At 39.4% G+C, this 18,283-nt stretch overlaps 1 protein-coding gene across 1 annotated transcript in view; it reads right to left on the minus strand.

Moving 5' to 3' along the window:
* Positions 1-4,203: 4,203 nt before the first annotated feature.
* Positions 4,204-18,283, minus strand: part of LOC128364629 (dematin-like) — a 30,337-nt gene continuing 16,257 nt past the window's right edge. Inside the window, exons 2-17 of the mRNA XM_053325194.1 lie at positions 13,978-14,041; positions 13,302-13,336; positions 12,746-12,826; positions 12,506-12,634; positions 10,562-10,606; positions 9,425-9,605; positions 9,148-9,192; positions 8,763-8,912; positions 8,319-8,425; positions 8,089-8,194; positions 7,532-7,590; positions 7,414-7,456; positions 7,124-7,131; positions 6,973-7,029; positions 6,607-6,687; positions 4,204-6,053 (exon numbers count right to left, since the gene is read on the minus strand). Of these exons, the coding sequence (XP_053181169.1) occupies positions 5,940-6,053; positions 6,607-6,687; positions 6,973-7,029; positions 7,124-7,131; positions 7,414-7,456; positions 7,532-7,590; positions 8,089-8,194; positions 8,319-8,425; positions 8,763-8,912; positions 9,148-9,192; positions 9,425-9,605; positions 10,562-10,606; positions 12,506-12,634; positions 12,746-12,826; positions 13,302-13,313 (1,218 nt within the window). The 5' untranslated portion in view covers positions 13,314-13,336; positions 13,978-14,041 and the 3' untranslated portion in view covers positions 4,204-5,939. The remainder of the gene's footprint in view (positions 6,054-6,606; positions 6,688-6,972; positions 7,030-7,123; positions 7,132-7,413; positions 7,457-7,531; positions 7,591-8,088; positions 8,195-8,318; positions 8,426-8,762; positions 8,913-9,147; positions 9,193-9,424; positions 9,606-10,561; positions 10,607-12,505; positions 12,635-12,745; positions 12,827-13,301; positions 13,337-13,977; positions 14,042-18,283) is intronic.

The raw sequence follows: 18,283 nt of genomic DNA on the forward strand, positions 1-18,283 counted from the left end.
ACGCTTTCGTACCACACACTCCATGTGACTTCCTGTTTGTTACCTGCGTTATCCTTGTGCCCTTTTGCTCTGCTCTTAATAAAATCATATAAATAAGCGACTAATTAAACTTAAAAGTAATTACTTAGACAAGTGACATACACAGTAGATTAAACAGTTTCTTTTTTTTTAGGTCTACAGCTATGGAAGTAAATCTGTCCCATCTGCTTTTGAATTTGAATTTTTAGCACTGATTTTTTTTGCATTGAATTTTAAACACCAACCTTTTTTTTCATTGAAATCAGACATTGAATTTTAAAAGCCGTTGAATTTGAAGAACTGAATTTTTTTTCCTCTGATTTTTTTCTAATGTTTTAAAAAATTCAGTGTAAAAAAAATTCAATGCCTTCAAAAATTCACCAAATTACCATTTACCATTTTATTTACCAAGAGAAATAAAATGGTAAATCCTCATCGAAGCGCTGTCGTTGTTTCTGCTGGTAGCGGACATAGCTGAGACATAGCCGAGTGGGCTTAACCGCATATCTTCACCGCCTTCCTGTGTCGGGGGTCAACGGACAAACGGAGCGTAACTTGATTGGCTGGATGGTGAACGATTTGATTCAGGGATCGATTGCTTCTGTGTAGTTACCCGGATGTTGACTCTGAATTTTTGCGACATTGAATTTTTGAGACATTGAATTTTTGACACTGAATTTTTTGAGACTTTGAATTTTTGACACTGAATTTTTGCGACATTGAATTTTTGAAGACATTGATTTTTTTAAACTGAATTTTTTGAGACATTGAATTTTTGAGACATTGAATTTTTTGACACTGAATTTTTTGAAGACATTGAATTTTTGACACTGAATTTTTTGAGACATTGAATTTTTTTACACTGAATTTTTTTTACAATGAATTTTTTGAGACATTTAATTTTTTTAACACTGAATTTTCGAAGACATTGAATTTTTTGTTAGAAAAAATTCAGAGGAAAAAAAAATTGGTTCTTGAAATTCAAGGCATTGATTTTTTTTCAAAAATTTCAATGTCTTCAAAAATTCCGTGTAAAAAAATTCAGTCTCAAAAAATTTAATGTCTTCAAAAATTCAGTGTAAAAAATTCAATGTCTCAAAAAATTCAGTGTCAAAAAATTCAGTGTCAAGAATTTTGCAGAACTTTTTGACACTGAATTTTTTGAGACATTGAATTTTTGACATTGAATTTTTTTCAAAAATTTCAATGTCTTCAAAAATTCAGTGTAAAAAAAATTCAATGTCTTCAAAAATTCAGTGTAAAAAAAATTCAATGTCTTCAAAAATTCAGTGTAAAAAAATTCAATGTCTCAAAAAATTTAATGTCTTCAAAAATTCAGTGTAAAACATTCAATCTTCAAAAATTCAGTGTCAAAAATTCAATGTCTTCAAAAATTCAGTGTCAACAATTTTGCAGATGAATTTTTTGACACTGAATTTTTTGAGACATTGATTTTTTTACACTCAATCTAAGCCTATAGCAGCATAAGTTAAGAGCTCAAAGAGCCCTAACTATAAGCTTTATCAAAAAGGAAAGTTTTAAGCCTACTCTTAAATGTAGGGAGGGTTGTAGAGAAAGTTGGACACAGACTCCGTACAGCAAATAGAAATGCTCTTTATTGTAACTCATGGTTAATCATTCACGTCACCATTCATCTGTTACATCACCTGAATCCAGATATGAAAACAACAACAGCAATAATCAAATAGTCATTCAGTGGTTCAGTATGTACAGCAGCAGGGGGGCTTCTGACGGGCGGGTCGCTGCCAACGAGTCTGACCTCTGACTTCCAGAGAGACTCCTGAGCCAGGAACCCGTAACTGCCTGATTCACTATAAGAATCCAGTTAAATAAAGGTTAAATACAAATATGACATCATCATCATGACATCACGCATGCAGCAGTTTGATTATCCGACGTGTTGACAGCGACCCGCCTCCACCAAGTCGCCCTGGGTGTTAAAACAACTCAATAAAAACAGAATAAAACACTTCAAAATGTACAAAAGAAAGAAGAAACATGGAACAATCTTTGTGTCATCATGGTGTTAGTCACAGCAACCCACTTCCTGTTTCTAACTACACACTACAACGACCAATCAGAACAAAGCGTCAATCCTCTCAGTATTTAAAAACGGCGTCAGAATCGTTCCTGAACAAAAAAAAAGAAAAAAAGAAAAAAAGAAAGAAAAGGAAATCATCTTAACGTAAAGTGACCAATGCTCACTCTCTCCTACTGACTAATCTCACTTCTTCATCCAGTTTTTTTTTTTTTGTAGTTTTTTTTTGTTTTGTTTTCAGTCTTTTTTTTTTCTCCACAGATACAGGAAGCGTGTGGCGAGGCAGACATGGCGGTGAGTGATGCAGTGAGAGTGACGTCATGTCTGTCACATTTAACCCTCGCACAGGTCTGAACTGCTGACTGGAAGATGCTGCGAGTCTCATTTTACCTTCAAAGATCCAGAAAGAGTAAAGAAGTGAAGACAGACTGTCGGCCTCTCACACGTTTTATACGAGATGAAGCATCAGGTCGGCTCTTAAAGAATAAAGAAACGCGGTTCATTTGGTCATTATCAAATTAAAAGAAAGTTTTATTATTTTTACAGACTCTTGTTAAACATTATCCTGCTGAAGCCTTCGGTCCGTCAGTCACTTGACCCTCACCACAAAAATATAAGTTAAGATTTGTTGGCACAGATTTCAGAGAATTTGCTTCATTTAACGGACCTGAAGCTGTGTTGTGACCCAGAATCAGATCAGTCTAGTTTTCTAGTTCTGGACCACCACTGCAAGTAGGTGCTAACGTTACATTAGCATAGTTAGCTTACCGGCAATGCTAAGTACAACAAGAACAATCATATCTGCTCAAAGACAGATGAAGATTGATACTGTGGTTCTGAGTTAACTCTTACTGTTCACATTTTATAATGTCGTTATTTTAAAATGACAAATAAAAAAGTGTGAATGGGACTTTAGCTGTTAGCAACACCAATGCTAATCAAAGTAGTTAATATAGTTAATTTTAATTGTTGTTAGCCAAAGGTTTAGTGTTCACATTAAGTTAAAAGATGAAACTTCAACAATTGGTTAGAAATTGTAAAAGAGATCCATGAGACGGAAAGATTGACCTTAAGAAAAGACTTTTATAACCAAGATGCATGAAATGGACGATGTTTTTGTTGGAGTAAGGGAGATGGTTGGGGATTGATGCTTCAACTCTATTTAAAAGGGTAATAAATTAATGTATTTGCCTTCCGTATGATATATGTTCTACAAATGAAGTAGTACTGTGTAGAAACCCATCCATATTGTAGATGTCGAGGATGGTTCTCTGACAAAAGATCTAATCAAAATGTAAGTATCAAAAATAAAAGGTGAAACTTCTTCCAGAGGAAATCTGAAAACACATCAAACCTTTCTGAGTAAAACAGTTTTTCACTCAATCAGGATTATCGTCCAACACGCTCGCTAATCTGAAAAAATAAAACAACCCGACAGAGGCCGACAGGTTCTGTTCTCACTGGTTTACAGTCCTTTAACTGGATTTCTGTAGTTGGTCTTTAATATATCGACGTGTAAAATGATCGTACACACGTCACCTTTTAGTTGTCAGCGTTTCAGTTTAGAATGAACCTGTGTTGGTTTTATTAAGGTGTTAAAGTTCTTCTATTGCAGTGCAGATGCAGATCTTTAACCTATCAGATGTATGTGATGCTGGTGGATATTAATACTTTACATCATTGATATAACTATGAGTGCTGAGGTCTTCACAGATATATACTGATAGTGTGTTAACGATGAAAACTGTCCCATCAGTTCACTTCTTGTCCAATGAGATGAAGTTTTGGGGATTTGAGGTGAAAAATGTCCAGTGATTTATTTCCCTTCATCCCAAACCTCAGAAAAGTCCTTTAGAAACACGCTCGTCCTCTTCGTCACCATCCTCCCTTTTTTTTTCCTGATGGTGAAAATTCTCTTTTCTCAACATTCATGTATTGATAAACGATTTTTACATTTTTCATTTAGAATAACAAACATGCCACTTCTCTATGTAGGTTAAAAAATAGCTGCACATCATTTGGTCACTAAGCAACACTAGCTGATGCTAAATGTCTACAACCTGCTTATTGGACGAACCAGAGCCGTGCAGAGACCAGAGTTCAGTCAAACCAAACTGTGTCTCTGCTCTGGCTCGTAAAGGTTCTTCTTCTACACTGCAAAACAATCCCTCAGAGGTGAGTGTCTCTGTGTGTCTGTGTGTGCAGGAGTTTCTAGATCAAACAGGGCAGTGACGTTTGCTGAACACGAAGAAGAAACGAGGAGGAGGCAGTTTGATCGTCGACCAGCAGAGCCAAAAGTAAACCTGTCTGTTGTTCCTTTGTAGTACTGCAGGCTGAAACCTTTGACTTCTACAGTGTATAAAATGCTGATCATCATCCCTGAAACTCAAGTGAAAATATTCAGATGTTTTTTTTTCTTTGACCAACAGTAAAAATCAAGATGTTGAGTTCACTATCATCTATCAAAACTGGAAAACTAGAAAATATGAAAATCTGAGAAGCTGCTACCAGACAGTTCAACCATAAATCACTTATCAAAATTGTGGCTACTTTTTTTTTGTCAATCAACTAATTGAGTCATTTCAGCTCTACAGTACTACCAGGTATAGTGGGGGTCAACAGGGGTCAACACCTATCCATTTGGTCCCTGTCGAGTTTTATTCTGACCAATGACGGACAGCGTGGGAAGAAGAACGAACCACTAGAAGTTTTGTTCTTAAATGAATCATTGAATGTTTCTTTGTGTCGCCTCTGATCATTAGTGAGTCCAGCGCTAACGTTGTGTGCTGAGCCTGAACGATCAAACTGTCTCCTTGTTGTTCTTTTTGGTGCTGGGACAGAAACGCTATCACTGTGACATCATAACTGGCTAAGCCAATAGGAACAGTGCTTTTGAAAGGTCGCTAAAAAGGACTTTTTCTTGCAAATCAGCAAGTTGATAATCGATCAGCAGATATTAATCTTTATTGAAACCTGACTTTGAGTCAGCAGGAATGTTGGTTTAATGCCCGACTGCAGCTGGAAGCTAAAAAATAAATTATTTACTTCAGTCGCTCAGTTGAATAAATCCAGTGTGATGAAAATAGATTTCTGTCTCTAAACTCACAGAAGGTTTCATCTGTAATGTATAATCTACTGTATGGATAACTTTTAAAGCTCAAGCTAGTCGCTTTAACGTTTCGCCTTCTGTAATCCAGAGAGATTCCAGTCAGATCGATGTCAGAATTAACTTCATCTCCCAGAATGCCGCAGTTACAACCAAACAGCTGAGCTTCAGCTTCCTGCAAAGTCTGGACCTCCACATGCAGGGACAGATTCTTAAATCCACATATTGGTTTCATGTGACTCTGAAATCTGTTTGCAGAGTTAATTTGGCAGATTCAGAGCAGGACTTATCTGACTGGTTCCTGTTAGTCTTTTAGACAGATGACAAAGCTGATATTAAAGGATGAAAGCCACACCTGGGCCATAAATAACACACATGGTTATTATTAGTTTTAGTTGAATGTATTCTTCCTAATGTGTCCCTGCTTGTTAGAAGGTCTGTGATATTGATTATTTGCTCAGTAGTTTAGGCATTCATGATTTTCTGCAGACATTTAGAGACTGAAGCTGATTTTCTGTACAGTTGCAGCTGGTGGAGTTAGTGTGTGCAGCGCAAATCTAAAAATCACTCCAAACATGAAACATGAAACCTGAAACCTGCATCACCCACAAACTGATGGTCTGACTAACAGTGAGCTGCTGTCTGATGGTGGCGGTGCTGATAATGGCGGTTTTGGTTCCGAGTCCGCGGCGGTTTCAGGATCCTGCAGTGATCCGGGAAGAGCAGGGGATTGTGGGAGTTGCAGTCCCAGCAGCGTCAGAAGAGACACACCTTCTTCTTCAGGTTGTTCCTCTTCCAGAGAGAGAGGCCGTCAAACTCCTCGATGGACATCCCGAAAACACTGAAGAACTCCTCCTGGGAGAGGTGTCTCTGGAGGGAGAGGACAGGGATCAGAGATTATTTAAACTCTCTTGTTGTCCTCTGGTCAGTTTAGACAACAGGCGTCAACTCAAAATGAGGTTTGGTTTCTGTAAATGAGGCCTACTGACTATAATTTCCCAAAATAAGTGTCAAACCTTTGGTAGTATGTTGGAATGAAGGTGTCTAAAACGGTCTAACTCAGAATAGGGTTATAATTTATACTTTATGATTTGTAAACTAAACCAATCTTAATTCAAACTAAACCGGGTCAAGTTTGATCACAGTTTCAGATGTGTTTTAGAGTCCATGCATCAACGGGTCAGAGCGTCTTTGGTGGTATGAGGGTGACATACACAATAATAGGCAGCTGGTTTTAATGTTATGGCTGAATCAGGGGCCAAGTAATGCCTTCATTATATCAGATATTTGTGAGTGATGCATAATGTGTTGTTTGTAGGTTTAATGTGGCTTTAAAGTGTTTGGTTAGTTCAGTTTAACCGCTGATGAGCCGTTAGCATGCCGCCGCTGCTAGCATGAGACGGTTCGGTCCTCTCAGCTTTACCTCCAGTCTGGTCCGGTCCACTCCTGGAGGAAGTTTGCGTCGTCCTCTGTGAGTCACCACCAGCGTCTCATATGGGAAGATCTGCAATAATCAACAGCCATCACATTATTATAAAATAACACATTAAAAAAGAAGCTGAAACCACTTCAGTGACTGGTGGAGCCGCAACGATTGGTTGATTCATCGATTAGTCATCAGATAATTGTTTGTAATTTTTTTAAGTAAAAGATCCAAAATATCTCTCATGATCAGCTCCTGCAATGTGCTTTTCTTTGTGTCGTTTAATTTATAACTGAATATATTTGAGTTTGAGACAAACCAACCAATCAGCTTATTAATTAATGTGTGGTTCGTGGCTGCTGTTACCTTCAGGTCCAACATGCTGGGCAGAGAGTTTCCTCTGTCCATCCTCGAGTCTCCGTTCTGACCAACAAACACAAACACGTTATTATTACATCATCACAAACATCATAAACATCACTCATGTATGAAATCATGAAGTTTTTAAAGCTCGTACCTGAACACCTGCAGGGAGACAGAACAAAGGAAATATTACAAAACATCTGTATGATCAGAGTCAGCTGTTTACTGTGTGAGTTCATGAGCGGCTCTGAAACTAAATCTGATTTCTTTTAATATTTTCAGCTTCATTTTTCAGAAAATAATGATTAAAATAATATTAAGACTATCCTGTTAACACATAGTTCAGGTTATTTCATTTGTCTTCTCTCTATTTCATGTTTATTTGTTAATCTAGTTTATTGGTTTTATATCCATGTGATGATGAATGTATTAATGAGTTCGTACCTGCAGGACTTTTGTCAGACGAGCTGAACTCTGCCGACTGGAGCTGAAAACAAACAGAAACATCAGCGTCTGAATGAAGCTCTGATGTGATTGGCTGTTTCTGAGCGGCGGTACTCACCCTGGACAGGCCCGTCCTAGAGGATGCTGGGAAATATACGGACCTGGAGGCGTTGGAGCCTGGAGGAGAGAGGAGGGAAGACATGAAACCAGCAGTGTGAGTTAGTCATATCAGTGATATCTGACACATTTACAGTCTTTTTAGCATCAGAGTCCCTCTTAGTGTTTCCCTCCCTCCCTCCCTCCCTCCCTCCCTTCCTTCCTTCCTTCCTTCCTTCTTTCCTTTCCTCCCTGACACATTTACAGCGTTTTTAGCATCAGATTCCCTCTTAGTGTTTCCTGTTGTTCCTTTTATGCAAGAGGAACATTATCAATATCTCCTCCACAGTCGCCATGTTTGTCTCATAAACGTTTGACTCTGTGCTGCCCCCTGGTGGATGTATTGGTTAACATCCATGCCAACGTAAGGGACGCATGGAAGTATGTGAGCAGTGACGGTAACATCATTTGAAAATGACGGAAACATTTTTGTTCGTACGTTGAGCATAAATGGGCCTTTAACGTGTGTGTGTGTGTGTGTACCAGTGTGTGTGTTTGTGTGTGTGTGTGTGTGTGTACCAGTGTGTAGGCTGCGGTCTGGTAGTGATCTGGTTTTCCTCCTCAGAGGAGTTGCAGACTTTCCCAGCTCTTCCTTCAGGATGATTTTTCCCAGATTAGACTGAATCTAACAGACAGAGAGAGAAGTGAAGGTTTAATAATGAACTAAAACATCCAGATGATTTAATATGAAGCAACAACAAACTAATAAGACATAATCACAGCTAACTTCAGCTCCAGGAGTCTCTCACCTTGTTGAGCTCTTGAGTCTGAAGCGCTCTCAGGCCCCAGATTTCATCGTCCAGCTCTCCGTCTTCCTCCTCTTCATCCTTCTGACTCCTCGTCCTCAACTCCTTCTCTAGAGGAAGAGAGGAAGCACAAGGAAAGGACATGAGGAGTAAGGTGTGTGTGTGTGTGTCTGTGTGTCTGTGTGTGTGCGTCTGTGTGTGTCTCTCTCTATGTGTGTGTGTGTGTGTGTGTGTGTGTGTGTGTGTATGTGTGTGTCTCTGTGTGTGTATGTATGTCTGTGTGCGTGTGTGTGTGTGTCTCCCTGTGTGTGTGTCTCTGTGTGTGTCTGTGTGTGTGTGTGTCTGTATGTGTGAGTCTGTCTGTGTGTGTGTGTGTGTGTGTCTCTGTGTGTGTCTCTATGTCTGTGTGTGTGTGTGTGTGTGTGTGTGTGTGTGTGTGGGTCATACCAATCACAGCCAGAGAGGGGGGGCAGGGCCAGTACTCTGTCTCTATCTTAGACGGCAGGCTTGGATCTGGAGGCTGAGCTGCCGGGAACTTTGACGACTCGATGATCAAATCCTCGATGTGTTTCCCCAGAGGCAGCGGAGACGACACATCTGGACATGCACACGCACACACACACACACACACACACACACACACACACACACACACACACACATACACACACACACACACACACACATTAAAGCTGATTAAATGCAGTGGATGTCTGAGGGTTTAACAGCTGACCGACATTCAGATCTGATCTTTACAACAAGACGTTTAAACACTGCACAGTTTAATGTGTGTGTGTGTGTGTGTGTGTGTGTGTGTGTGTAGTTTTAATACCTTGTTTATAGATGGGAGGCTTCTTATAGATGTTGGAGCCATTTTCTGAAAGATAGAAAAGAGCAACAATGGAAATATTCAGATCAAAGTAACAAAACATGAATGTAAATATAAACTATTAAAGTAAAAGTCCTGCATAATAATAGTATTAAATAAATAAGTATTATAGTGATGTAGTATGCAGTATTACAGTAAAGTACTGCAGTATTACAGTAAAGTACTGCAGTATTACAGTAAAAGTACTGCAGTATCACAGTAACAGTAGTTTTTAATGTACCTGGTCTGTGGAAGTGCTGCATGCTGATCTTGGTTCCAGAGGACAGTGTGTGTGTGATGTGTGTGTTGGGTGTTGGAGGTGTGTGTCCGCTGTGGGTTCTGCTGCTCTGGATGGTGGAACCAGGAGAGGAACCTCCAGGAGACCGGTTCTCCAGCCATTCCCGGGCCTCCTTGCAGAGGTTCTGGAGACGCAGAGGAAACAAAGACAAAAGTGTTGATCATTAAAATATGAATGAAACATATTAAACACATTCAGCTCCACTAGATGTCAGCAAACACACACCCACGCTCCTCTGTGTGTTCTCATCTGAGCTGTGAGCGTGCATGTGAGCGTGCGTGAGTCCCTTTCCTCCCTGTGTTAGTCTTTAATATAATATAGCTGCCTGCTCACAAACTGTGATCATATTACAGTTAAACATGTTTTCAGGCAGGAATAAATGATGCAGGAACAGAATCTGGATCCATATTTGATTAACGCTGCCTAGTTTGATCTGAGTTTCATGAGGTTCCTGTTCACTATGAGTAGACTATGAGCACATTATGGCGCTTTATCCACTACACAGTTCTAGCACTACTCGGCTCGGCTCGGCTCGGTTCCAGGAACGACCTTTTCCATTACAAAAAGGTACCTACTCAACGTGGGCGGGGTCGTCATAGCAACGCTGCGTTAAACTGCCGTGACTTCGTTTTATACGCGACACAAACACATAAACAATGGAGGACATGGAGGTGATGGTGTACTTGCTGCTGTATGTGGCTTTCTGTCACACACAAAGCAACAGCATTGAGCCGTATGGCTGTAACGCTGTTGTTGGTGTTTAAAAATGGCGGGTTTGATTCTTGTGTGGGACGGCTCATGACTCTTCCAGCGGCCGGAAGTCTGTTGACGTAACATTTAGTATCGGCTCGGCTCGCTTGGACCCTCAGCAGAGCAGGTACTAAAAAAGTACCAGGTACCAGGTACTATCCCTACTTGAGACGCAAGAGAAACCGAGTCGAGTCGAGCTGGAACTGAGTAGTGGAAAAGCTCCATTAGAGTAAAACATGCAGGACAGCAGCTACAGGAGCAGGGCTGGAGATCACAGCTCCACACTGACATCTAGTGGCTGAGTGTTGTACTGCACCATGAGAGACTTACCTCTGGAGAGAGAGGAGGAGAGATGGAGCGAGGAGACAGAGACCTCTGCAGGAGAGAAAACACAAAAACAGATTAAATGTTTAAACATAAATGAAGGCAGAGAACCAGACAACATGTTTTATTTCCTCTTTAAGGTTTAAAGTTAAAGGTTCGAAGCCTCTAAAGTCTCTAACGTACCAACACACTGACATATAACAGAGAATCAGACATATAATTATTTATTTTCATCTCTGAATGTCAGACAATTCTTGCTCTTCCACAAACAGAGATAAATAAAATAAATGTATTAACATCTATAGCAGCAGACCTGATGATGCATTTAACCTTTTTATTACTGATGTTAATGATGCTACTATTACACACTTTTTTTTTTACTTCATCCTACTGAAAACATGATGTTCTGTTTTTCCCTTTTGTCTTTTAGCTTTTTTTGGGGGGGGGGGGGGGGGGGGGCTGTGAGGTCAGTGAATGTTTAGAGTTCAGTTCTGCTCTGCTGAAGCGTTTTAGGACCCAAATTAGTTTTAATCAAGATTCATTTCTACTTTTGGGAGGAAAATAAAAACCTACTTTTTGAAACCAATCAATCATCTTGTGCCTTATTGGTCGGTCCCTAATAGAAACCAACCAATACCGGATTTTTGGGCCAATGCTGATACATACTGATAAATTAGGAAATAAAAACATACAGAATATAAACACAGGATATATAATGGAGGCTGTGATATTTTAAATGTAGTTTTATAAAATGACATCAGGAATTTAATGTTTCAGGGTCAATGAGGTTTAATAAAATTTGCTCATATTATTTGATTGATGATTGATTAAATTATTTTAAGCCCACTAAAGTTAGAAGAAGTTAGACTTAATATATATAAACATATAATATACACATATATATATATATATATATATATATATAATAAGAACATCACCTCTGGTATATTAACACTCAATACCAATATTACTTTAAATAATGTCAGGATCATTTTCTTTATATATTTTTATATTTTTACAATTATTGTTCTTATTGTTTTTGATACTTATCATTTATTGTTTTCTTCATGCTGTTCTTATATTTTACTATCTGCTTGTAACTCAGCACATTTCTCCACTGTGAGAATAATAAAGAAATATCTGATCTGATCTTATAAACTGTGAAACACTTGATCAGCATCACGTGAACTAAAGTGGTTTAAATGTAAATATGTGAAATGCTCCTTTTCCATTGGTCCGATTCTAATTGACTTTTTAGACACACAAAAAAAATCTGATCTCTTTGTCTCCAGTTCTTCTTGTTATCAACACACACACACACACACACGCACACACACACACACACACACGCACGCGCACACACACACACACACACACACACACACACACACACACACACACACACACACACACACACACACACACACTCAGCTGGTAACGAGCTGTCCGTTCTCTAAACAGCTGATTGATGTCTCATGTCCAACCAGACGCAGAGTTAACCAACCGATAAACTAACCGCCGGTCACATGACTGATTCAGTGATTCATCCTGATTCAGTCTGAGCTCAGAGAAACAGAGAAACATCTGACAGAGGAACCAAACACTCCTTTACCAACAGTCAGTGTGTTTATGTGTTTAAAGTTGATCTGAATCTAATATGAAGCTTCAGAAAGAAAGAAAGAACAATGAAAGAATGATAGAAAGAAAGAAAAAGGACGAGAAAGAATAAGAGAAAGAAAAGACAAGAAGGAGAAAAGATGAAAGACCAGGGAGGAAAAAGATGAGTAAAGAAAGGAAGAAAAAGCAGGAAAGAGAAAGAAAGAAAAATTAAAGGAGAAAGAAGGCGAAAAAGAAAATAGGAGGAAGAAGAAGAGAAGGAAAAGCATGAATAGTTGGTGTGTGTGTATGTGTGTGTGTGTGTGTGTGTGTGTGTGAGTGTGTGTGTATCACCTCCAGAGGACTGTAGCAGTAGTGCGGTTGGTAGATCATCAGATCAGGTCTCTCGATGTCCAGAATGGCTTTATCTGTCGGCAACGCTGCCAAGTCCTTATAGCCGATGACTCCATCGTCCACTCTGGCCTGAAGGAGGGGGGAGGGGTTAAAATATAACATGATGTGTGTGTGTGTGTATGTGTGTGTGTGTATGTGTGTGTGTGTGTGTGTGTGTGTGTGTGTGTGTGTGTGTCTCACCACGATGGCGGCTGCAGGCGATCCCGGGACGCTGGGGCCTCTCAGAGACAAAACACTACCTGGAGACGTCTGAGCCAACTGCTGCTCACACACACACACACACACACACACACACGCGTAATTACATTTATATATAATAATATCATGTAGAACAACATCAGTGAAACCAGTTTGACCCAAAAAGCTCCTGAACAACATCTGGATCGATCTTAACAGCTGGAAGATTCATCACCAGTAATCTGTGATTCATCACCAGTAATCTGTGATTCATCACCAGTAATCTATGATTCATCACCATTCATCACCAGTAATCTATGATTCATCACCAGTAATCTGTGATTCATCACCATTCATCACCAGTAATCTATGATTCATCACCATTCATCACCAGTAATCTGTGATTCATCACCAGTAATCTGTGATCCATCACCAGTAATCTATGATTCATCACCAGTAATCTATGATTCATCACCATTCATCACCAGTAATCTATGATTCATCACCAGTAATCTGTGTTCAGTCTGATTTTATTAAAATGAGTGAAAATCATAATTACCTTTGGCATCATCCTGACTGCTGATTGGTCAGTTCCTGAGACACAAACACACAAGATGACAAACATAAAGACGTAAAACTCAGAGATAAATAAAGTTTATTGAGATGAAACATAGCAAAATATCTTAGACTTAGTTTTTTGCTCCTGAAAATGTCAAATGGTGTAATGGTGTTTTTAAGCAAGTTGAATTATTTGGTACAAAGTTTTTATGGTTACACCACTTAGACATTTTTGCCATAATCCTCTAATATATTCTCTCTAAATGGATTAAAAGCAGAAATTTGATGCTGGGTCCACAAAAAAAGAATGTGTGAAGTTATTCATACGTTTATTTTCACATTTTAACCCTTTACATTTGCCTCATTGATATATATTTGCTACATTAAACTCATCCAGGACTCTGATCTGAGTGTTTTTCTTCAGATGAGTGTGTGTTTAATCTCAGACAGTCACACAGCTGTCAGTATTCAGCTCTGCTGCAGCTGCTGCTTTGCCTCTTCTGCTTTGTGTGATGCGACCGACGGACACAAAGGGATTATTCCAGAGTCTGCAGCTTTGTTACAGAGCTGGGTCACCTGCGGTCAGTGACGGGAAACTCTGCTCACACTGACATACTGTGTGAGTGTGTGTGTGTGTGTGTGTGTGTGTGTGTTTGTGAGTGTGTGTGTGTTGTTACCTCAGGGAGAAAAAGGGATCATGTCTGTCTGTTAGTCTTCAGGGCTCTTCGGCCCGATCAGCACCTGAAACACAAACACAAATAAAACATCTGGTTTAGATCTGAACTTAAAAAGCTCCAAAAGAGTTTACTTGACAAATGTGACAAATTTCAATCAGGCTTCCGACCTAACCACAGTACAGAAACAGTTCTTATTAGAGTGTTAAATGACATAAGGTTGAACACTGACTCAGGCAAGGTGTCAGTTCTGGTCCTGTTGGATCTCAGTGCTGCGTTTGACACTGTGGATCACAGTATACTGTTGAACAGGTTGGAAACTTGGGCAGGACTCAGCGGAACAGTCCTAGACTGGTTCAGGTCCTACTTGGAAGAGCGGAGTTATTTTGTGACCATTGGAAGTTATGAATCCGATCGAGTGGCTATGGCATGTGGAGTTCCTCAGGGGTCAGTGCTTGGACCCCTTCTGTTCAGTGTATATATGCTGCCCTTGGGTCAAATTCTGCAGAACTCTAATGTAGACTATCACAGTTATGCAGATGACACACAGATATACCTAGCACTGTCCCCAGATGACTACAGTCATTGTGTCACTGTTTAGAGCAAGTAACAAATTGGATGAACCAAAATTTCCTTCAATTAAATCAGGACAAAACTGATGTGATTGTTTTTGGCAATAAAGAGAAGAGGATTGCTGTCAGTAAACATCTGGAGTCACTCTCTCTAAAAACTAGGGACCAAGTCCGAAACCTTGGCGTGCTGATAGACTCAGATCTGACTTTCAGCAGTCACATCAAATCAATCACCAACACAGCCTTCTATCAGCTTAAGAACATATCCAGAGTGAAGGGTTTTATGTCTCAAACAGACCAGGAGAAGTTGATTCATGCTTTCATCTCAAGTAGACTCGACTACTGTAACGGTCTTCTGACTGGACTCCCACAAAAAAGCATTAAACAGCTGCAGCTCATTCAGAACGCTGCAGCTCGAGTTTTAACCAGAACAAAGAGATCAGAGCACATTACTCCAGTTCTACAGTCTTTACACTGGCTCCCAGTCACTTCTAAAGTCTTTACACTGGCTCCCAGTCAGCTATAGAATAGATTTTAAAGTTCTGCTACTGGTCTACAAATCACTGAATGGTTTAGGTCCAGAATACATGAATGACATGTTAGTAGAATATAAACCCAGTAGAGCTCTGAGATCTACTGACTCAGGTCAGATAGTCGTGCCCAGAGCTCTGAGATCTACTGACTCAGGTCAGATAGTTGAGCCCAGAGTTCAAACTAAACATGGTGAAGCAGCTTTTACACAACTGGAACAAACTACCAGCAGAACTGAAATCATTTTTAAATCCAGGTTAAAAACATTTCTCTTCTCCTGAGCTTATGATTGAGCTCTTTTAAAGCACTTTACATTTTAATCTTCCATTTGCACTCTATGTCCTTTTAATGATTTTAAAGCAAATCATTATTTTATGCTGCAATCTTATATTTAATGCTCTATTCTAGCATTTTATTTCTCTCTTTCTATTTTTCTGTACTTTGTTTTATTATTAGCGTGCTAATCACTGTCACATTGTTTCTGTCAGCAGAGCTTCAGTTTCTGCTCAGTGGACACATTTAGTTCAGACTGAGCAGAACAGTATTGATCTGATCTGTGCTGATGTCACTGAATTATTCATTATGTAGTATTACAGTAAAAGTACTGCAGTATTATAGTGATGTAGTATGCAGTATTTAAAAGCTTGTTATATTTTCCATTGTGTCAAATCTGCATCTGAAAGTAACTAAAGCTGTTAAATAAATGTAGTGGAGTAGAAAGTAGCATCACATGGAAATACTACAGTAAAGTACAAGTACCTCAAACTGTACTACAGTAAAGTACTAGTACCTCAAACTGTACTACAGTAAAGTACAAGTACATCAAACTGTACTACAGTAAAGTACAAGTACCTCAAACTGTACTGCAGTAAAGTACAAGTACCTCAAACTGTACTACGGTAAAGTACAAGTACCTCTAACTGTACTACAGTAAAGTACAAGTACCTCTAACTGTACTACAGTAAAGTACAAGTACCTCAAACTGTACTACGGTAAAGTACAAGTACCTCTAACTGTACTACAGTTAAGTACAAGTACCTCAAACTGTACTGCAGTAAAGTACAAGTACCTCTAACTGTACTACAGTTAAGTACAAGTACCTCTAACTGTACTACAGTAAAGTACAAGTACATCAAACTGTACTACAGTAAAGTACAAGTACCTCAAACTGTACTGCAGTAAAGTACAAGTACCTCAAACTGTACTACGGTAAAGTACAAGTACCTCTAACTGTACTACAGTTAAGTACAAGTACCTCTAACTGTACTACAGTAAAGTACAAGTACCTCAAACTGTACTACAGTAAAGTACTAGTACAGTACAATACTTCTCTCCTCTCTCCTCTCAGACATAAAGGGTTAAATAAAGGAGCAGATCTCTGTTCGTCCCTGAGGAGAGATCAATTACAGTCTAAAGGCTCCTGATGGTCAATAATCTGATCAATAAGGACTCAGGTTTCAGATCGTCCTCAGGCTCAGAGATGCTTTCACTTATTAAAAGGAACAAATGAGTGATTGTTCCTCCTGTTCTTACTGACATGACTGATAAACTTCAGATGTGTTTTCAGAGGGTTACACCAATGGACGCTGGGTTGCATCACATGACTGAGGTTGTTGAGGAGATAAAAAACCAGCAGCAGACAGGTGAGGCTTTACGGAGCTTTATCATCATAACTGCCAATGACCTCAGTCCATGGACAGAGGACCAAACCAGATCCTTAATCTTTGGGGAGATGGCTCCGTTCAAGAGAAGCTCGAGGGTTTGTTGTTGCTGTCGCTGTCGCAATGATATGACATCAGACAATACACGCTAGATGACACCTCCGCTCCGATGATGTTGCCATAGTAAGTGTCAGATTGGTCATTAGTGTGGCCCAGTCTGAATAGAGCCCAATCTGATTTGGACACTTGCTAAAAACAGTGTGGACAGTCAGGACTAAACATTTTTGAGAAGGAATCAGATTAGAATCAGATTTGCCTGCAGTGTGAACGCAGCCTATGAGAGCTCTGAGACTGAACCAGAAGAAGTAAAGCTGCAGTTAAACAATGAGCTGAAACTCTTTATAAAGCTCCATAAAGCTGAGAGGAAGCTGCAGGTTTCTGTCCAGAAGCTGAATATTTGTGATTTACTGAATAATGACAAAGAAAAGCAGCGAATCATCTCATGTGAGAAGCTGCAAACAGAGAATATTTGGTCTTTCCATTAACTGACTAATGACTGCAGCTCTGAAGCAGTGCCTTGTGGGAGTTTGAATCAAACAGCAGTGAGCTTGGTTTGGATGCAGTGAGTCAGTAAGAAAGAGACGACAGGAAAACTCCAACTGCAAAACAAGGTCAGTTCCTCCTCTTCCTCTCTGTGAGATGAATTTTTTAAACATGCAGCAAAAAACCAGCCAGTCAGAAAAGTGTGTCTGTGTGTGTGTGTGTGTGTGTGTGTGTGTGTGTGTGTGTGTGTGTGTGTGTGTGTGTGTGTGTGTGTAATGTCTTGAGTCTTGAGTCCAGTTTGCTTAACGTTGCTGTTATGATGAGTTTTAGATTTATTCAACTAAAATGTGCTACATCTCGATATATATGAGTCAATGATTAGTGTCCATGTGGTTTAGTTTAAATTTAAAGGGTTAAAATGTGAAAATAAACGTATGAATAACTTCACACATTCTTTTTTTTGTGGACCCAGCATCAAATTTCTGCTTTTAATCCATTTAGAGAGAATATATTAGAGGATTATGGTAAAAATGTCTAAGTGGTGTAACCATAAAAACTTTGTACCAAATAATACAACTTGCTTAAAAACAGTAAATAGTCAATAAAACACCTTCCTTCCTTCCTTCCTTCCTTCCTTCCTACCTAACACCATATCAACTAGTTTGGCATGATCTTACATCCTTCCTTCCTTCCTTCCTTCCTTCCTTCCTTCCTTCCTTCCTTCCTTCCTTCCTTCCTTCCTTCCTTCCTACCTAACACCATATCAACTAGTTTGGCATGATCTTACATCCTTCCTTCCTTCCTTCCTTCCTTCCTTCCTTCCTATCTAACACCATATCAACTAGTTTGGCATGATCTTACATCCTTCCTTCCTTCCTTCCTTCCTTCCTTCTTTCCTTCTTTCCTTCCTTCGTTCCTTCCTTCCTTCCTACCTAACACCATATCAACTAGTTTGGCATGACCTTACATCCTTCCTTCCTTCCTTCCTTCCTTCCTTCCTTC

Source organism: Scomber japonicus, chromosome 9 (assembly GCF_027409825.1).
Source record: "Scomber japonicus isolate fScoJap1 chromosome 9, fScoJap1.pri, whole genome shotgun sequence".
NCBI classification, from domain to species: Eukaryota; Metazoa; Chordata; class Actinopteri; order Scombriformes; family Scombridae; genus Scomber; species Scomber japonicus.